The sequence below is a fragment of the Oncorhynchus gorbuscha genome, linkage group LG09, assembly GCF_021184085.1.
Source record: "Oncorhynchus gorbuscha isolate QuinsamMale2020 ecotype Even-year linkage group LG09, OgorEven_v1.0, whole genome shotgun sequence".
Taxonomy (NCBI): Eukaryota; Metazoa; Chordata; class Actinopteri; order Salmoniformes; family Salmonidae; genus Oncorhynchus; species Oncorhynchus gorbuscha.
In genome coordinates, this window is record NC_060181.1 from 99,188,992 (window position 1) to 99,208,369 (window position 19,378).

A 19,378-nucleotide genomic window follows, 5' to 3' on the forward strand; every position below is an offset into this window, starting at 1 on the left:
CAACAGCATAAACAACAACATAAACAACAGCATAAACAACAGCATAAACAACAGCATAAACAACAACATAAACAACAACATAAACAACAACATAAACAACAAAATAAACAACAAAATAAACAACAACATAAACAACAACATAAACAACAGCATAAACAACAGCATAAACAACAACATAAACAACAACATAAACAACAACATAAACAACATAAACAACAGCATAAACAACAGCATAAACAACAACATAAACAACAAAATAAACAACATAAACTAAAAAATATAGCTGCGAGCAGCCATGTCGGGGTTCAAGCTTTGGAACCATAGCACCACCACCAGGACAAATTGTACACATTTCCTTAGGATGAGCTACTTCTGTACTCTTTACCATACTTGCCAAATATCAGAACTCAAAATCAAACAGAACAAATATGCTTTTGATGTATTTTGGACCATTTTAAATAATGTTGACGATTTTAAATGCCTTTTTTCTCCAAAAGAATCTTGGGATGCACATCTTCAAACTAAATATTTTCCCAAGATTCTAGCGCAAAACAATATGGCTGCTATAAGCCAATGAGCTTGCGATAATTGTTTTTCCTGTCCAACAGCGCCACAAAACAAACATGCTCAACAGGTCAGCTAGACTGACATCCCTGAGCATGTGTGCCAAATTCCATCACTCCGAGCCAATCTTTTTACATTTATTTACCTTTATTGAAGTAGTCAAGTCAGTTAAGAACAAATTCTTATTTACAATGACGGCCGACCCCGGCCAAACCCGGACGATGCTGGGCCAGTTGTGCGCACGCCCAATTTTTCAGTTTTTGATTTGTTAAAAAAGTTTGAAATATCCAATAAATGTCGTTCCAGTTCATGATTGTGTCCCACTTGTTGTTGATTGTTCACAAAAAATACAGTTTTATATCTTTATGTTTGAAGCCTGAAATGTGGCAAAAGGTCGCAAAGTTCAAGGGGGCCGAATACTTTCGCAAGGCACTGTACATGGAAGAGGTGTAATATCCTGACCTAGTGAGATATACATGGAGGAGGTTTAATATCCTGACCTAGTGAGATATACATGGAAGAGGTGTAATATCCTGACCTAGTGAGATATACATGGAGGGAGGTTTAATATCCTGACCTAGTGAGATATACATGGAGGAGGTTTAATATCCTGACCTAGTGAGATATACATGGAGGAGGTTTAATACCCTGACCTAGTGAGATATACATGGAGGTTTAATATCCTGACCTAGTGAGATATACATGGAGGAGGTTTAATATCCTGACCTAGTGAGATATACATGGAGGAGGTTTAATACCCTGACCTAGTGAGATATACATGGAGGAGGTTTAATACCCTGACCTAGTGAGATATACATGGGGGTTTAATATCCTGACCTAGTGAGATATACATGGAGGTTTAATATCCTGACCTGAGAGTAGTGATAAAAGGATACAAGGCAGTGGTCTAACATGGAGGAGGTTTAATATCCTACATGGAGGAGGTTTAATATCCTGACCTAGTGAGATATACATGGAGGAGGTTTAATATCCTGACCTAGTGAGATATACATGGTGGAGGTTTAATATCCTGACCTAGTGAGATATACATGGAGGTTTAATATCCTGACCTAGTGAGATATACATGGAGGAGGTTTAATATCCTGACCTAGTGAGATATACATGGAGGAGGTTTAATATCCTGACCTAGTGAGATATACATGGAGGAGGTTTAATATCCTGACCTAGTGAGATATACATGGAGGAGGTTTAATATCCTGACCTAGTGAGATATACATGGAGGTTTAATATCCTGACCTAGTGAGATATACATGGAGGAGGTTTAATATCCTGACCTAGTGAGATATACATGGAGGAGGTTTAATATCCTGACCTAGTGAGATATACATGGAGGAGGTTTAATATCCTGACCTAGTGAGATATACATGGAGGTTTAATATCCTGACCTAGTGAGATATACATGGAGGAGGTTTAATATCCTGACCTAGTGAGATATACATGGAGGAGGTTTAATATCCTGACCTAGTGAGATATACATGGAGGTTTAATATCCTGACCTAGTGAGATATACATGGAGGAGGTTTAATATCCTGACCTAGTGAGATATACATGGAGGAGGTTTAATATCCTGACCTAGTGAGATATACATGGAGGAGGTTTAATATCCTGACCTAGTGAGATATACATGGAGGTTTAATATCCTGACCTAGTGAGATATACATGGAGGAGGTTTAATATCCTGACCTAGTGAGATATACATGGAGGTTTAATATCCTGACCTAGTGAGATATACATGGAGGAGGTTTAATATCCTGACCTAGTGAGATATACATGGAGGAGGTTTAATATCCTGACCTAGTGAGATATACATGGAGGAGGTTTAATATCCTGACCTAGTGAGATATACATGGAGGTTTAATATCCTGACCTAGTGAGATATACATGGAGGAGGTTTAATATCCTGATAGTGAGATATACATGGAGGAGGTTTAATACCTGACCTAGTGAGATATACATGGAGGAGGTTTAATATCCTGACCTAGTGAGATATACATGGAGGAGGTTTAATATCCTGACCTAGTGAGATATACATGGAGGAGGTTTAATATCCTGACCTAGTGAGATATACATGGAGGTTTAATATCCTGACCTAGTGAGATATACATGGAGGTTTAATATCCTGACCTAGTGAGATATACATGGAGGAGGTTTAATACCCTGACCTAGTGAGATATACATGGAGGAGGTTTAATACCCTGACCTAGTGAGATATACATGGAGGAGGTTTAATATCCTGACCTAGTGAGATATACATGGAGGAGGTTTAATACCTGACCTAGTGAGATATACATGGAGGAGGTTTAATACCCTGACCTAGTGAGATATACATGGAGGAGGTTTAATACCCTGACCTAGTGAGATATATGGAGGAGGTTTAATACACCTGGAGATATACATGGAGGTTTAATATCCTGACCTAGTGAGATATACATGGAGGTTTAATATCCTGACCTAGTGAGATATACATGGAGGTTTAATATCCTGACCTAGTGAGATATACATGGAGGTTTAATATCCTGACCTAGTGAGATATACATGGAGGTTTAATATCCTGACCTAGTGAGATATACATGGAGGAGGTTTAATATCCTGACCTAGTGAGATATACATGGAGGAGGTTTAATATCCTGACCTAGTGAGATATACATGGTGGAGGTTTAATATCCTGACCTAGTGAGATATACATGGAGGAGGTTTAATATCCTGACCTAGTGAGATATACATGGAGGTTTAATACCCTGACCTAGTGAGATATACATGGTGGAGGTTTAATATCCTGACCTAGTGAGATATACATGGAGGTTTAATACCCTGACCTAGTGAGATATACATGGTGGAGGTTTAATATCCTGACCTAGTGAGATATACATGGAGGTTTAATACCCTGACCTAGTGAGATATACATGGAGGAGGTTTAATATCCTGACCTAGTGAGATATACATGGAGGAGGTTTAATACCCTGACCTAGTTAGATATACATGGAGATTTAATATCCTGACCTAGTTAGATATACATGGAGGTTTAATATCCTGACCTAGTGAGATATACATGGAGGTTTAATATCCTGACCTAGTGAGATATACATGGAGGAGGTTTAATATCCTGACCTAGTGAGATATACATGGAGGAGGTTTAATATCCTGACCTAGTGAGATATACATGGAGGAGGTTTAATATCCTGACCTAGTGAGATATACATGGAGGAGGTTTAATATCCTGACCTAGTGAGATATACATGGAGGAGGTTTAATATCCTGACCTAGTGAGATATACATGGAGGAGGTTTAATATCCTGACCTAGTGAGATATACATGGAGGTTTAATATCCTGACCTAGTGAGATATACATGGAGGTTTAATACCCTGACCTAGTGAGATATACATGGAGGTTTAATATCCTGACCTAGTGAGATATACATGGAGGTTTAATATCCTGACCTATTGAGATATACATGGAGGTTTAATATCCTGACCTAGTGAGATATACATGGAGGAGGTTTAATACCCTGACCTAGTGAGATATACATGGAGGAGGTTTAATATCCTGACCTAGTGAGATATACATGGAGGAGGTTTAATATCCTGACCTAGTGAGATATACATGGAGGAGGTTTAATATCCTGACCTAGTGAGATATACATGGAGGTTTAATATCCTGACCTAGTGAGATATACATGGAGGAGGTTTAATATCCTGACCTAGTGAGATATACATGGAGGAGGTTTAATATCCTGACCTAGTGAGATATACATGGAGGAGGTTTAATATCCTGACCTAGTGAGATATACATGGAGGAGGTTTAATATCCTGACCTAGTGAGATATACATGGAGGTTTAATACCCTGACCTAGTGAGATATACATGGAGGTTTAATATCCTGACCTAGTGAGATATACATGGAGGAGGTTTAATATCCTGACCTAGTGAGATATACATGGAGGAGGTTTAATATCCTGACCTAGTGAGATATACATGGAGGAGGTTTAATATCCTGACCTAGTGAGATATACATGGAGGAGGTTTAATATCCTGACCTAGTGAGATATACATGGAGGAGGTTTAATATCCTGACCTAGTGAGATATACATGGAGGAGGTTTAATATCCTGACCTAGTGAGATATACATGGAGGAGGTTTAATATCCTGACCTAGTGAGATATACATGGAGGTTTAATATCCTGACCTAGTGAGATATACATGGAGGTTTAATATCCTGACCTAGTGAGATATACATGGAGGAGGTTTAATATCCTGACCTAGTGAGATATACATGGAGGTTTAATATCCTGACCTAGTGAGATATACATGGAGGTTTAATATCCTGACCTAGTGAGATATACATGGAGGAGGTTTAATACCCTGACCTAGTGAGATATACATGGGGGTTTAATATCCTGACCTAGTGAGATATACATGGAGGAGGTTTAATATCCTGACCTAGTGAGATATACATGGAGGAGGTTTAATATCCTGACCTAGTGAGATATACATGGAGGTTTAATATCCTGACCTAGTGAGATATACATGGAGGTTTAATATCCTGACCTAGTGAGATATACATGGAGGTTTAATATCCTGACCTAGTGAGATATACATGGAGGAGGTTTAATATCCTGACCTAGTGAGATATACATGGAGGAGGTTTAATACCTGACCTAGTGAGATATACATGGAGGTTTAATATCCTGACCTAGTGAGATATACATGGAGGTTTAATATCCTGACCTAGTGAGATATACATGGAGGAGGTTTAATATCCTGACCTAGTGAGATATACATGGAGGTTTAATATCCTGACCTAGTGAGATATACATGGAGGTTTAATACCCTGACCTAGTGAGATATACATGGAGGAGGTTTAATATCCTGACCTAGTGAGATATACATGGAGGAGGTTTAATATCCTGACCTAGTGAGATATACATGGAGGAGGTTTAATACCCTGACCTAGTGAGATATACATGGAGGAGGTTTAATATCCTGACCTAGTGAGATATACATGGAGGAGGTTTAATATCCTGACCTAGTGAGATATACATGGAGGAGGTTTAATATCCTGACCTAGTGAGATATACATGGAGGAGGTTTAATACCTGACCTAGTGAGATATACATGGAGGAGGTTTAATATCCTGACCTAGTGAGATATACATGGAGGTTTAATATCCTGACCTAGTGAGATATACATGGAGGAGGTTTAATACCCTGACCTAGTGAGATATACATGGAGGTTTAATATCCTGACCTAGTGAGATATACATGGAGGAGGTTTAATATCCTGACCTAGTGAGATATACATGGAGGAGGTTTAATACCCTGACCTAGTGAGATATACATGGAGGAGGTTTAATATCCTGACCTAGTGAGATATACATGGAGGAGGTTTAATATCCTGACCTAGTGAGATATACATGGAGAGGTTTAATATCCTGACCTAGTGAGATATACATGGAGGAGGTTTAATATCCTGACCTAGTGAGATATACATGGAGGAGGTTTAATACCCTGACCTAGTGAGATATACATGGGGGTTTAATATCCTGACCTAGTGAGATATACATGGAGGAGGTTTAATATCCTGACCTAGTGAGATATACATGGAGGAGGTTTAATATCCTGACCTAGTGAGATATACATGGAGGTTTAATATCCTGACCTAGTGAGATATACATGGAGGAGGTTTAATATCTGACCTAGTGAGATATACATGGAGGAGGTTTAATATCCTGACCTAGTGAGATATACATGAGGAGGTTTAATATCCTGACCTAGTGAGATATACATGGAGGAGGTTTAATATCCTGACCTAGTGAGATATACATGGAGGTTTAATATCCTGACCTAGTGAGATATACATGGAGGAGGTTTAATATCCTGACCTAGTGAGATATACATGGAGGAGGTTTAATATCCTGACCTAGTGAGATATACATGGAGGAGGTTTAATATCCTGACCTAGTGAGATATACATGGAGGAGGTTTAATATCCTGACCTAGTGAGATATACATGGAGGAGGTTTAATATCCTGACCTAGTGAGATATACATGGAGGAGGTTTAATATCCTGACCTAGTGAGATATACATGGAGGAGGTTTAATATCCTGACCTAGTGAGATATACATGGAGGAGGTTTAATATCCTGACCTAGTGAGATATACATGGAGGAGGTTTAATATCCTGACCTAGTGAGATATACATGGAGGAGGTTTAATACCCTGACCTAGTGAGATATACATGGAGGAGGTTTAATATCCTGACCTAGTGAGATATACATGGAGGAGGTTTAATATCCTGACCTAGTGAGATATACATGGAGGAGGTTTAATATCCTGACCTAGTGAGATATACATGGAGGAGGTTTAATATCCTGACCTAGTGAGATATACATGGAGGAGGTTTAATACCCTGACCTAGTGAGATATACATGGAGGAGGTTTAATATCCTGACCTAGTGAGATATACATGGAGGAGGTTTAATATCCTGACCTAGTGAGATATACATGGAGGAGGTTTAATACCCTGACCTAGTGAGATATACATGGAGAGAATATCCTGACCTAGTGAGATATACATGGAGGTTTAATATCCTGACCTAGTGAGATATACATGGAGGAGGTTTAATATCCTGACCTAGTGAGATATACATGGAGGTTTTAATATCCTGACCTAGTGAGATATACATGGAGGAGGTTTAATATCCTGACCTAGTGAGATATACATGGAGGAGGTTTAATATCCTGACCTAGTGAGATATACATGGAGGAGGTTTAATATCCTGACCTAGTGAGATATACATGGAGGAGGTTTAATATCCTGACCTAGTGAGATATACATGGAGGTTTAATATCCTGACCTAGTGAGATATACATGGAGGTTTAATATCCTGACCTAGTGAGATATACATGGAGGAGGTTTAATATCCTGACCTAGTGAGATATACATGGAGGAGGTTTAATATCCTGACCTAGTGAGATATACATGGAGGAGGTTTAATATCCTGACCTAGTGAGATATACATGGAGGAGGTTTAATATCCTGACCTAGTGAGATATACATGGAGGAGGTTTAATACCCTGACCTAGTGAGATATACATGGAGGAGGTTTAATATCCTGACCTAGTGAGATATACATGGAGGAGGTTTAATATCCTGACCTAGTGAGATATACATGGAGGAGGTTTAATATCCTGACCTAGTGAGATATACATGGAGGAGGTTTAATATCCTGACCTAGTGAGATATACATGGAGGTTTAATATCCTGACCTAGTGAGATATACATGGAGGAGGTTTAATATCCTGACCTAGTGAGATATACATGGAGGAGGTTTAATATCCTGACCTAGTGAGATATACATGGAGGAGGTTTAATATCCTGACCTAGTGAGATATACATGGAGGAGGTTTAATATCCTGACCTAGTGAGATATACATGGAGGAGGTTTAATATCCTGACCTAGTGAGATATACATGGAGGAGGTTTAATATCCTGACCTAGTGAGATATACATGGAGGAGGTTTAATATCCTGACCTAGTGAGATATACATGGAGGTTTAATATCCTGACCTAGTGAGATATACATGGAGGAGGTTTAATATCCTGACCTAGTGAGATATACATGGAGGAGGTTTAATATCCTGACCTAGTGAGATATACATGGAGAGTTTAATATCCTGACCTAGTGAGATATACATGGAGGTTTAATATCCTGACCTAGTGAGATATACATGGAGGGTTTAATATCCTGACCTAGTGAGATATACATGGAGGTTTAATATCCTGACCTAGTGAGATATACATGGAGGTTTAATATCCTGACCTAGTGAGATATACATGGAGGAGGTTTAATATCCTGACCTAGTGAGATATACATGGAGGAGGTTTAATATCCTGACCTAGTGAGATATACATGGAGGAGGTTTAATATCCTGACCTAGTGAGATATACATGGAGGAGGTTTAATATCCTGACCTAGTGAGATATACATGGAGGAGGTTTAATATCCTGACCTAGTTATACATAGGTTTAATATCCTGACCTAGTGAGATATACATGGAGGAGGTTTAATACCCTGACCTAGTGAGATATACATGGAGGAGGTTTAATATCCTGACCTAGTGAGATATACATGGAGGAGGTTTAATATCCTGACCTAGTGAGATATACATGGAGGAGGTTTAATACCCTGACCTAGTGAGATATACATGGAGAGGTTTAATATCCTGACCTAGTGAGATATACATGGAGGAGGTTTAATATCCTGACCTAGTGAGATATACATGGAGGTTTAATATCCTGACCTAGTGAGATATACATGGAGGAGGTTTAATATCCTGACCTAGTGAGATATACATGGAGGAGGTTTAATACCCTGACCTAGTGAGATATACATGGAGGAGGTTTAATATCCTGACCTAGTGAGATATACATGGAGGAGGAGGTTTAATATCCTGACCTAGTGAGATATACATGGAGGAGGTTTAATATCCTGACCTAGTGAGATATACATGGAGGAGGTTTAATATCCTGACCTAGTGAGATATACATGGAGGAGGTTTAATATGACCTAGTGAGATATACATGGAGGAATACCTGACCTAGTTTAATATCCTGACCTAGTGAGATATACATGGAGGAGGTTTAATATCCTGACCTAGTGAGATATACATGGAGGAGGTTTAATATCCTGACCTAGTGAGATATACATGGAGGAGGTTTAATATCCTGACCTAGTGAGATATACATGGAGGAGGTTTAATATCCTGACCTAGTGAGATATACATGGAGGTTTAATATCCTGACCTAGTGAGATATACATGGAGGAGGTTTAATATCCTGACCTAGTGAGATATACATGGAGGAGGTTTAATATCCTGACCTAGTGAGATATACATGGAGGAGGTTTAATATCCTGACCTAGTGAGATATACATGGAGGAGGTTTAATACCCTGACCTAGTGAGATATACATGGAGGAGGTTTAATATCCTGACCTAGTGAGATATACATGGAGGAGGTTTAATATCCTGACCTAGTGAGATATACATGGAGGAGGTTTAATATCATGTGAGATATACATGGAGGTTTAATATCCTGACCTAGTGAGATATACATGGAGGAGGTTTAATATCCTGACCTAGTGAGATATACATGGAGGAGGTTTAATATCCTGACCTAGTGAGATATACATGGAGGAGGTTTAATATCCTGACCTAGTGAGATATACATGGAGGAGGTTTAATAGACCTAGTTATACATGGAGGAGGTTTATATCCTGACCTAGTGAGATATACATGGAGGAGGTTTAATATCCTGACCTAGTGAGATATACATGGAGGAGGTTTAATATCCTGACCTAGTGAGATATACATGGAGGTTTAATATCCTGACCTAGTGAGATATACATGGAGGAGGTTTAATATCCTGACCTAGTGAGATATACATGGAGGAGGTTTAATATCCTGACCTAGTGAGATATACATGGAGGAGGTTTAATATCCTGACCTAGTGAGATATACATGGAGGAGGTTTAATATCCTGACCTAGTGAGATATACATGGAGGAGGTTTATACCTAGTGAGGAGGTTTAATATCCTGACCTAGTGAGATATACATGGAGGAGGTTTAATATCCTGACCTAGTGAGATATACATGGAGGAGGTTTAATATCCTGACCTAGTGAGATATACATGGAGGAGGTTTAATATCCTGACCTAGTGAGATATACATGGAGGAGGTTTAATATCCTGACCTAGTGAGATATACATGGAGGAGGTTTAATACCCTGACCTAGTGAGATATACATGGAGGAGGTTTAATACCCTGACCTAGTGAGATATACATGGAGGAGGTTTAATACCCTGACCTAGTGAGATATACATGGAGGAGTTTAATATCCTGACCTAGTGAGATATACATGGAGGAGGTTTAATATCCTGACCTAGTGAGATATACATGGAGGAGGTTTAATATCCTGACCTAGTGAGATATACATGGAGGAGGTTTAATATCCTGACCTAGTGAGATATACATGGAGGAGGTTTAATATCCTGACCTAGTGAGATATACATGGAGGAGGTTTAATATCCTGACCTAGTGAGATATACATGGAGGAGGTTTAATATCCTGACCTAGTGAGATATACATGGAGGAGGTTTAATATCCTGACCTAGTGAGATATACATGGAGGAGGTTTAATATCCTGACCTAGTGAGATATACATGGAGGTTTAATATCCTGACCTAGTGAGATATACATGGAGGAGGTTTAATATCCTGACCTAGTGAGATATACATGGAGGAGGTTTAATATCCTGACCTAGTGAGATATACATGGAGGAGGTTTAATATCCTGACCTAGTGAGATATACATGGAGGAGGTTTAATACCCTGACCTAGTGAGATATACATGGAGGAGGTTTAATATCCTGACCTAGTGAGATATACATGGAGGAGGTTTAATATCCTGACCTAGTGAGATATACATGGAGGAGGTTTAATATCCTGACCTAGTGAGATATACATGGAGGAGGTTTAATATCCTGACCTAGTGAGATATACATGGAGGAGGTTTAATATCCTGACCTAGTGAGATATACATGGAGGAGGTTTAATATCCTGACCTAGTGAGATATACATGGAGGAGGTTTAATATCCTGACCTAGTGAGATATACATGGAGGAGGTTTAATATCCTGACCTAGTGAGATATACATGGAGGAGGTTTAATATCCTGACCTAGTGAGATATACATGGAGGAGGTTTAATATCCTGACCTAGTGAGATATACATGGAGGTTTAATATCCTGACCTAGTGAGATATACATGGAGGTTTAATATCCTGACCTAGTGAGATATACATGGAGGAGGTTTAATATCCTGACCTAGTGAGATATACATGGAGGAGGTTTAATATCCTGACCTAGTGAGATATACATGGAGGAGGTTTAATATCCTGACCTAGTGAGATATACATGGAGGAGGTTTAATATCCTGACCTAGTGAGATATACATGGAGGAGGTTTAATATCCTGACCTAGTGAGATATACATGGAGGAGGTTTAATATCCTGACCTAGTGTTATACATGGAGGAGGTTTAATATCCTGACCTAGTGAGATATACATGGAGGAGGTTTAATATCCTGACCTAGTGAGATATACATGGAGGAGGTTTAATATCCTGACCTAGTGAGATATACATGGAGGAGGTTTAATATCCTGACCTAGTGAGATATACATGGAGGAGGTTTAATATCCTGACCTAGTGAGATATACATGGAGGAGGTTTAATATCCTGACCTAGTGAGATATACATGGAGGAGGTTTAATATCCTGACCTAGTGAGATATACATGGAGGTTTAATATCCTGACCTAGTGAGATATACATGGAGGTTTAATATCCTGACCTAGTGAGATATACATGGAGGAGGTTTAATATCCTGACCTAGTGAGATATACATGGAGGAGGTTTAATATCATGGAGGAGGTTTAATATCCTGACCTAGTGAGATATACATGGAGGAGGTTTAATATCCTGACCTAGTGAGATATACATGGAGGAGGTTTAATATCCTGACCTAGTGAGATATACATGGAGGAGGTTTAATATCCTGACCTAGTGAGATATACATGGAGGTTTAATATCCTGACCTAGTGAGATATACATGGAGATTTAATATCCTGACCTAGTGAGATATACATGGAGGAGGTTTAATATCCTGACCTAGTGAGATATACATGGAGGAGGTTTAATATCCTGACCTAGTGAGATATACATGGAGGAGGTTTAATATCCTGACCTAGTGAGATATACATGGAGATTTCCCTGACCTGTGGGATGAGGCAAAGTGGGTGGGGTTATATCCTTCCTGTGGAGTCCGGTTTAATATCCTGACCCCTCCTGTCTCAGTGAGATATACATGGAGTAGTTTAATATCCTGACCTAGGGAGTTTGTTTATCTGGAGTACTTCTCCTGTCCTATTCGGTGTCCTGTGTAAATCTAAGTGTGCGAATTCTCTCCTTCTCCTGACTTTCTCTCTGAGATATACCCTAGAACCATGCCCCAGGACTACCTGACATGATGACTCCTTGAGGCCATGCTGCTGCTCCAGTTTAATATCCTGACCTAGTGTCCCAGACTACCTGACATGAGGACTCCTTGCTGTCCCCAGTCCACCTGGCCATGCTCCTGGAGTTTCAGGTTCTGCCTTAATTATTCAACCATGCTGGTCATTTATGAACATTTGAACATCTTGGCCACGTTCTGTTATAATCTCCACCTGGCACAGCCAGTGAGATACCCCACATATGCTCTCTCTAATTCTCTCTTTCTTTCTCTCTCTCGAGGACCTGAGCCCTAGGAGTGTTTAATATGGCTCCTTGCTGTCCCCAGTCCATCTGACTGTGCTGCTGCTCCAGTTTCAACTGTTCTGCCTTATTATTATTTGACCATGCTGGTCATTTATGAACATTTGAACATCTTGGTCATGTTCTGTTATAATATACATGGACAGCCAGAATATGGCCACCCCACATAGCCCGGTTCCTCTCTAGGTTTCTTCCTAGGTTTTGGCCTTTCTAGGGAGTTTTATCCTAGCCACCGTGCTTTTACACCTGCATTGTTTGCTGTTTGGGGTTTTAGGCTGGGTTTAATACAGCACCTAGTGAGATATACATGTACGAAGGGCTATATAAATAAATTTGATTTGATTTGATTTGATTTGATGAGGTTTAATACCCTGACCTAGTGAGATATACATGGAGGAGGTTTAATATCCTGACCTAGTGAGATATACATGGAGGAGGTTTAATACCCTGACCTAGTGAGATATACATGGAGGTTTAATATCCTGACCTAGTGAGATATACATGGAGGAGGTTTAATATCCTGACCTAGTGAGATATACATGGAGGAGGTTTAATATCCTGACCTAGTGAGATATACATGGAGGAGGTTTAATATCCTGACCTAGTGAGATATACATGGAGGTTTAATACCCTGACCTAGTGAGATATACATGGAGATTTAATATCCTGACCTAGTGAGATATACATGGAGGAGGTTTAATATCCTGACCTAGTGAGATATACATGGAGGAGGTTTAATATCCTGACCTAGTGAGATATACATGGAGGAGGTTTAATATCCTGACCTAGTGAGATATACATGGAGGAGGTTTAATATCCTGACCTAGTGAGATATACATGGAGGTTTAATATCCTGACCTAGTGAGATATACATGGAGGTTTAATATCCTGACCTAGTGAGATATACATGGAGGAGGTTTAATATCCTGACCTAGTGAGATATACATGGAGGTTTAATATCCTGACCTAGTGAGATATACATGGAGGTTTAATATCCTGACCTAGTTAGATATACATGGAGGTTTAGAGATATACATGGAGGAGGTTTAATATCCTGACCTAGTGAGATATACATGGAGGTTTAATATCCTGACCTAGTGAGATATACATGGAGGTTTAATATCCTGACCTAGTGAGATATACATGGAGGAGGTTTAATATCCTGACCTAGTGAGATATACATGGAGGTTTAATATCCTGACCTAGTGAGATATACATGGAGGAGGTTTAATATCCTGACCTAGTGAGATATACATGGAGGTTTAATATCCTGACCCAGTGAGATATACATGGAGGAGGTTTAATATCCTGACCTAGTGAGATATACATGGAGGAGGTTTAATATCCTGACCTAGTGAGATATACATGGAGGTTTAATATCCTGACCTACTGAGATATACATGGAGGTTTAATATCCTGACCTAGTTAGATATACATGGAGGAGGTTTAATATCCTGACCTAGTTAGATATACATGGAGGTTTAGTATCCTGACCTAGTGAGATATACATGGAGGAGGTTTAATATCCTGACCTAGTGAGATAGTGTGGTCCTTCTGTAGCTCAGTTGGTAGAGCATGGCGCTTGTAACGCCAGGGTAGTGGGTTCGATCCCCGGGACCACCCATACGTAGAATGTATGCACACATGACTGTAAGTCGCTTTGGATAAAAGCGTCTGCTAAATGGCATATATTATATATTATTATTATATTATTTATATTATTATTATTATTATAGATATACATGGGGGAGGTTTAATCAAGCTAGTCGTCTTGTCTACTTTCTTACGTCATTCTCTCTGGCAGCAACAGTTAAAGTGTTGATGGACAGAATGCGGTCGGACCATCAGATAATTACCTAAATAATAAAGGTATAGCAGATCCCCTTATTGGGACACTTTTAATTGTGCCTTTAGAGGCCATGCAATTCAGTACTCATCTATAAAACAAAAGCAATTTAGATCAAAATAGTCTTAACAAGGGAAATTGAAGGACAGTACAGTTAGACAGCAATAAAAACTGTACCATAGAGGCTCAGAATACGTTAGAGGAAAAATAAATGGAGGAACTTATTCCAGAAAGATCCAGTGTAATAGATTATAAAAATAAAGCGAACTGGATGGAATATGGGGAAAAATGCATCACATTCTTTTCCAATCTTCAATATAGAAATGCTACCAACATTTTTAAATTAAAAGTTGTTACAAATGATGGAGTCACGCACTATTCACCAAATGATATTTAGAAAGAGGAAGTCAAGTATCTCATCCTCCACATACAACCCCCGTTCTGCCGGTCACATTTTGTTAACTTCTTATGGCTGCAGGGCCAGTATTGAGTAGCTTGGATGAAAAGTGCCCAGAGTAAATGGCCTGCTCCTCAGTCCGCAAACAGTTATTGATTATTATTAGCCTAAATTATGACTTTCCAATCTACTCATCACATTGGGAATACCAGGCTATCTTACACACATCGGCAAATGTGATGATGAATGGTGCTTCTACACCTGCATAGAGATGTCAGCTGATGTACAAGGGCTATATAAATACATTTGATTTGATTTGAATGGAATCATTATAAAGGTGCATTTTGGTGAACATCAGCTTCCCAAAACTAACGATTCGACCTATGGTTGCTCGGTTTTTAAATCAGCCCAGCCCTGCCCTAAGGCAAGGAGACCGAGCCCTGCCCTGCCCTGCCCTAGGGCGAGGAGTCCCAGCCCTGCCCTAAGGCGAGGAGCCCGAGCCCCGCCCTGCCCTAGGGCGAGGAGTCCCAGCCCTGCCCTAGGGCGAGGAGTCCGAGCCCCGCCCTGCGGCGAGGAGTCCCAGCCCTGCCCTAGGGCGAGGAGTCCCAGCCCTGCCCTGCCCTAGGGCGAGGAGTCCCAGCCCCGCCCTGCGGCGAGGAGTCCCAGCCCTGCCCTGCCCTAGGGCGAGGAGTCCCAGCCCTGCCCTGCCCTAGGGCGAGGAGTCCCAGCCCTGCCCTGCCCTAAGGCGAGGAGCCCTGCCCTAAGGCGAGGAGTCCCAGCCCTGCCCTGCCCTGCCCTAAGGCGAGGAGTCCCAGCCCTGCCCTGCCCTAAGGCGAGGAGTCCCAGCCCTGCCCTGCCCTAAGTCCCAGCCCTCCCAGCCCTGCCCTGCCCTAAGGCGAGGAGTCCCAGCCCTGCCCTTCCCTAAGGCGAGGAGTCCCAGCCCTGCCCTGCCCTAGGGTGAGGAGTCCCAGTCCTGCCCTGCCCTAGGGCGAGGAGTCCCAGCCCTGCCCTGCCCTAAGGCGAGGAGCCCTGCCCTAAGGCGAGGAGTCCCAGCCCTGCCCTGCCCTGCCCTAAGGCGAGGAGTCCCAGCCCTGCCCTGCCCTAAGGCGAGGAGTCCCAGCCCTGCCCTGCCCTAAGGCGAGGAGTCCCAGCCCTAAGGCGAGGAGTCCCAGCCCTGCCCTGCCCTAAGGCGAGGAGTCCCAGCCCTGCCCTTCCCTAAGGCGAGGAGTCCCAGCCCTGCCCTGCCCTAGGGTGAGGAGTCCCAGCCCTGCCCTAGGGTGAGGAGTCCCAGCCCTGCCCTGCCCTAAGGCGAGGAGTCCCATCCCTGCCCTGCCCTAGGGCGAGGTGTCCCATCCCTGCCCTGCCCTAGGGCGAGGAGTCCCAGCCCTGCCCTGCCCTGCCCTAGGGCGAGGAGTCCCTGCCCTGCCCTAAGGCGAGGAGTCCAATTTGTCCTGATTGTGGCGCTGTGGGGCCATAGCTTGAAACACGCCATGGCTGATTGCAGCTATATTATGTACATTTTATTTATACCGTTGATGTTGTACAGGGAGAAGCGGTTGCAGAAGTTAGCCATGTTGGTCTCCTGTCTGAGAGGGGCTTTCTGAGGGGCCTTCTGGGCTGTCTCTGGTCTCCCATCATCCAGACTCTGTACAGAGGACACAGACACAGTATAGACCACAAGCACATGAAAATACTACCCACTAAGAAGGTAGTTATAATGCTGAAAATACATGGTAACAAAACAATCCATATAACATCACTAAATGTCCACATAATGTATTAGTTAGTTACCCGATAGGGTTAGGGTTAGTTATCTGTGGGGGTTAGGGTTAGTTATCTGTGGGGGTTAGGGTTAGTTATCTGTGGGGGTTAGGTTAGTTATCTGTGGGGGTTAGGGTTAGTTATCTGTGGGGGTTAGGGTTAGTTATCTGTGGGGGTTAGGGTTAGTTATCTGTGGGGGGTTAGGGTTAGTTATCTGTGGGGGTTAGGGTTAGTTATCTGTGGGGGGATTAGGGTTAGTTATCTGTGTTACCTGGGGTTAGGGAGGGTTAGTTATCTGTGTAGGGTTAGTTAGGGTTGAGTTAGTTATCTGTGGGGGTTAGGGTTAGTTATCTGTGAGGGTTAGTTATCTGGGTTAGGGTTATTATCTGTGGGGGTTAGGGTTAGTTATCTGTGGGGGTTAGGGTTAGTTATCTGTGGGGGTTAGGGTTAGTTATCTGTGGGGGTTAGGGTTAGTTATCTGTGGGGGTTAGGGTTAGTTATCTGTGGGGGTTAGGGTTAGTTATCTGTGGGGTTAGGGTTAGTTATCTGTGGGGGTTAGGGTTAGTTATCTGTGGGGGTTAGGGTTAGTTATCTGTGGGGTTAGGGTTAGTTATCTGTGTGGGTTAGGGTTAGTTATCTGTGGGGGTTAGGGTTAGTTATCTGTGGGGGTTAGGGTTAGTTATCTGTGGGGTTAGGGTTAGGGTTAGTTATCTGTGGGGTTAGGGTTAGTTATCTGTGGGGGTTAGGGTTAGTTACCTGTGTGAGGTTTAGTTATCTGTGGGGTTAGGGTTAGTTATCTGTGGGGTTAGGGTTAGGGTTAGTTATCTGTTTAGGGTTAGTTATCTGTGGGGTTAGGGTTAGTTATCTGTGGGGGTTAGGGTTAGTTATCTGTGGGGGTTAGGGTTAGTTATCTGTGGGGGTTAGGGTTAGTTATCTGTGGGGTTAGGGTTATTATCTGTGGGGTTAGGGTTAGTTATCTGTGGGGGTTAGGGTTAGTTATCTGTGTGGTTAGGGTTAGTTATCCTGTGAGGGTTAGGTTAGTTATCTGTGAGGGTTAGTTACCTGTTAGGGTTAGTTATCTGTGGGGTTAGGGTTAGTTATCTGTGGGGTTAGTTAGGGTTAGTTATCTGTGGGGTTAGTTACCTGGGTTAGTTATCTGTGAGGGTTAGGGTTAGTTATCTGTGAGGGTTAGGGTTAGTTATCTGTGGGGTTAGGGTTAGTTATCTGTGGGGGTTAGGGTTAGTTATCTGTGGGGGTTAGGGTTAGTTATCTGTGGGGGTTAGGGTTAGTTATCTGTGGGAGTTAGGGTTAGTTATCTGTGGGGGTTAGGGTTAGTTATCTGTGGGGTTAGTTAGGCTTAGTTACCTGTGTGAGTTAGGGTTAGTTACCTTAGGGTTAGTTATTAGTTATCTGTGGGGGTTAGGTTTACCAGTTATCCTGTGTGAGTTAGGGTTAGTTACCTGTGGGGGTTAGGGTTAGTTACCTGTGTGAGGGGGTTAGGGTTAGTTATCTGTGGGGTTAGGGTTAGTTATCTGTTACCTGTGGAGTTAGGGTTAGTTATCTGTGGGGTTTAGGGTTAGTTATCTGTGGGGGTTAGGGTTAGTTATCTGTGGGAGTTAGGGTTAGTTATCTGTGTGGTTAGGGTTAGTTATCTGTGGGTTAGGTTAGTTACCAGTTAGGTATTACTGTGAGAGTTAGGGTTTACCTGTTAGTTTATCCAGTCCCAGCCAGGGTTAGTTACCAGTTAGGGTTAGTTACCTGTGGGGGTTAGTTAGGGTTAGTTATCTGTGTGAGTTAGGGTTAGTTACCTGTGTGAGTTAGGGCTAGTTAACTGTGGGGGTTAGGGTTAGTTACCTGTGTGGGTTAGTTACCTGTGGTTAGTTACCTGTGAGGGTTAGTTAGGGTTAGTTACCTGTTAGGGTTAGTTACCTGGTCAGTTAGGGTTATTACTGTGTGAGTTTATCCAGTTAGCCAGGCTTAGTTACCAGTTAGGGTTAGTTACCTGTTAGGGTTAGTTACCAGTTAGGGTTAGTTACCTGTTAGGGTTAGTTAGTTAGGTTAGTTACCTGTGTGAGTTTATCCAGCTCTCCCAGCCAGGGTTAGGGTTACCTGTTAGGGTTAGTTACCAGTGTGAGTTTATCCAGCTCTCCCAGCCAGGGTTAGTTACCAGTTAGGGTTAGTTACCTGTTAGGGTTAGTTACCTGTGTGAGTTTATCCAGCTCTCCCAGCCAGGGTTAGTTACCAGATAGGGTTAGTTACCTGTTAGGGTTAGTTACCTGTGTGAGTTTATCCAGCTCTCCCAGCCAGGGTTAGTTACCAGATAGGGTTAGTTACCTGTGTGAGTTAGGGTTAGTTACCTGTTAGGGTTAGTTACCAGTGTGAGTTTATCTAGCTCTCCCAGCCAGGGTTAGTTACCTTAGGGT

The 19,378-nt window shown here is 41.7% G+C and overlaps 1 protein-coding gene across 1 annotated transcript in view; it reads right to left on the minus strand.

Moving 5' to 3' along the window:
• The window catches only part of LOC124044307 (ras-associated and pleckstrin homology domains-containing protein 1-like), a 204,739-nt gene that overhangs the window by 85,112 nt on the left and 100,249 nt on the right, over positions 1 to 19,378 (minus strand). The window contains 1 exon segment of the mRNA XM_046363961.1: positions 16,725 to 16,839. Coding sequence (XP_046219917.1) covers positions 16,725 to 16,839 — 115 coding nt within the window.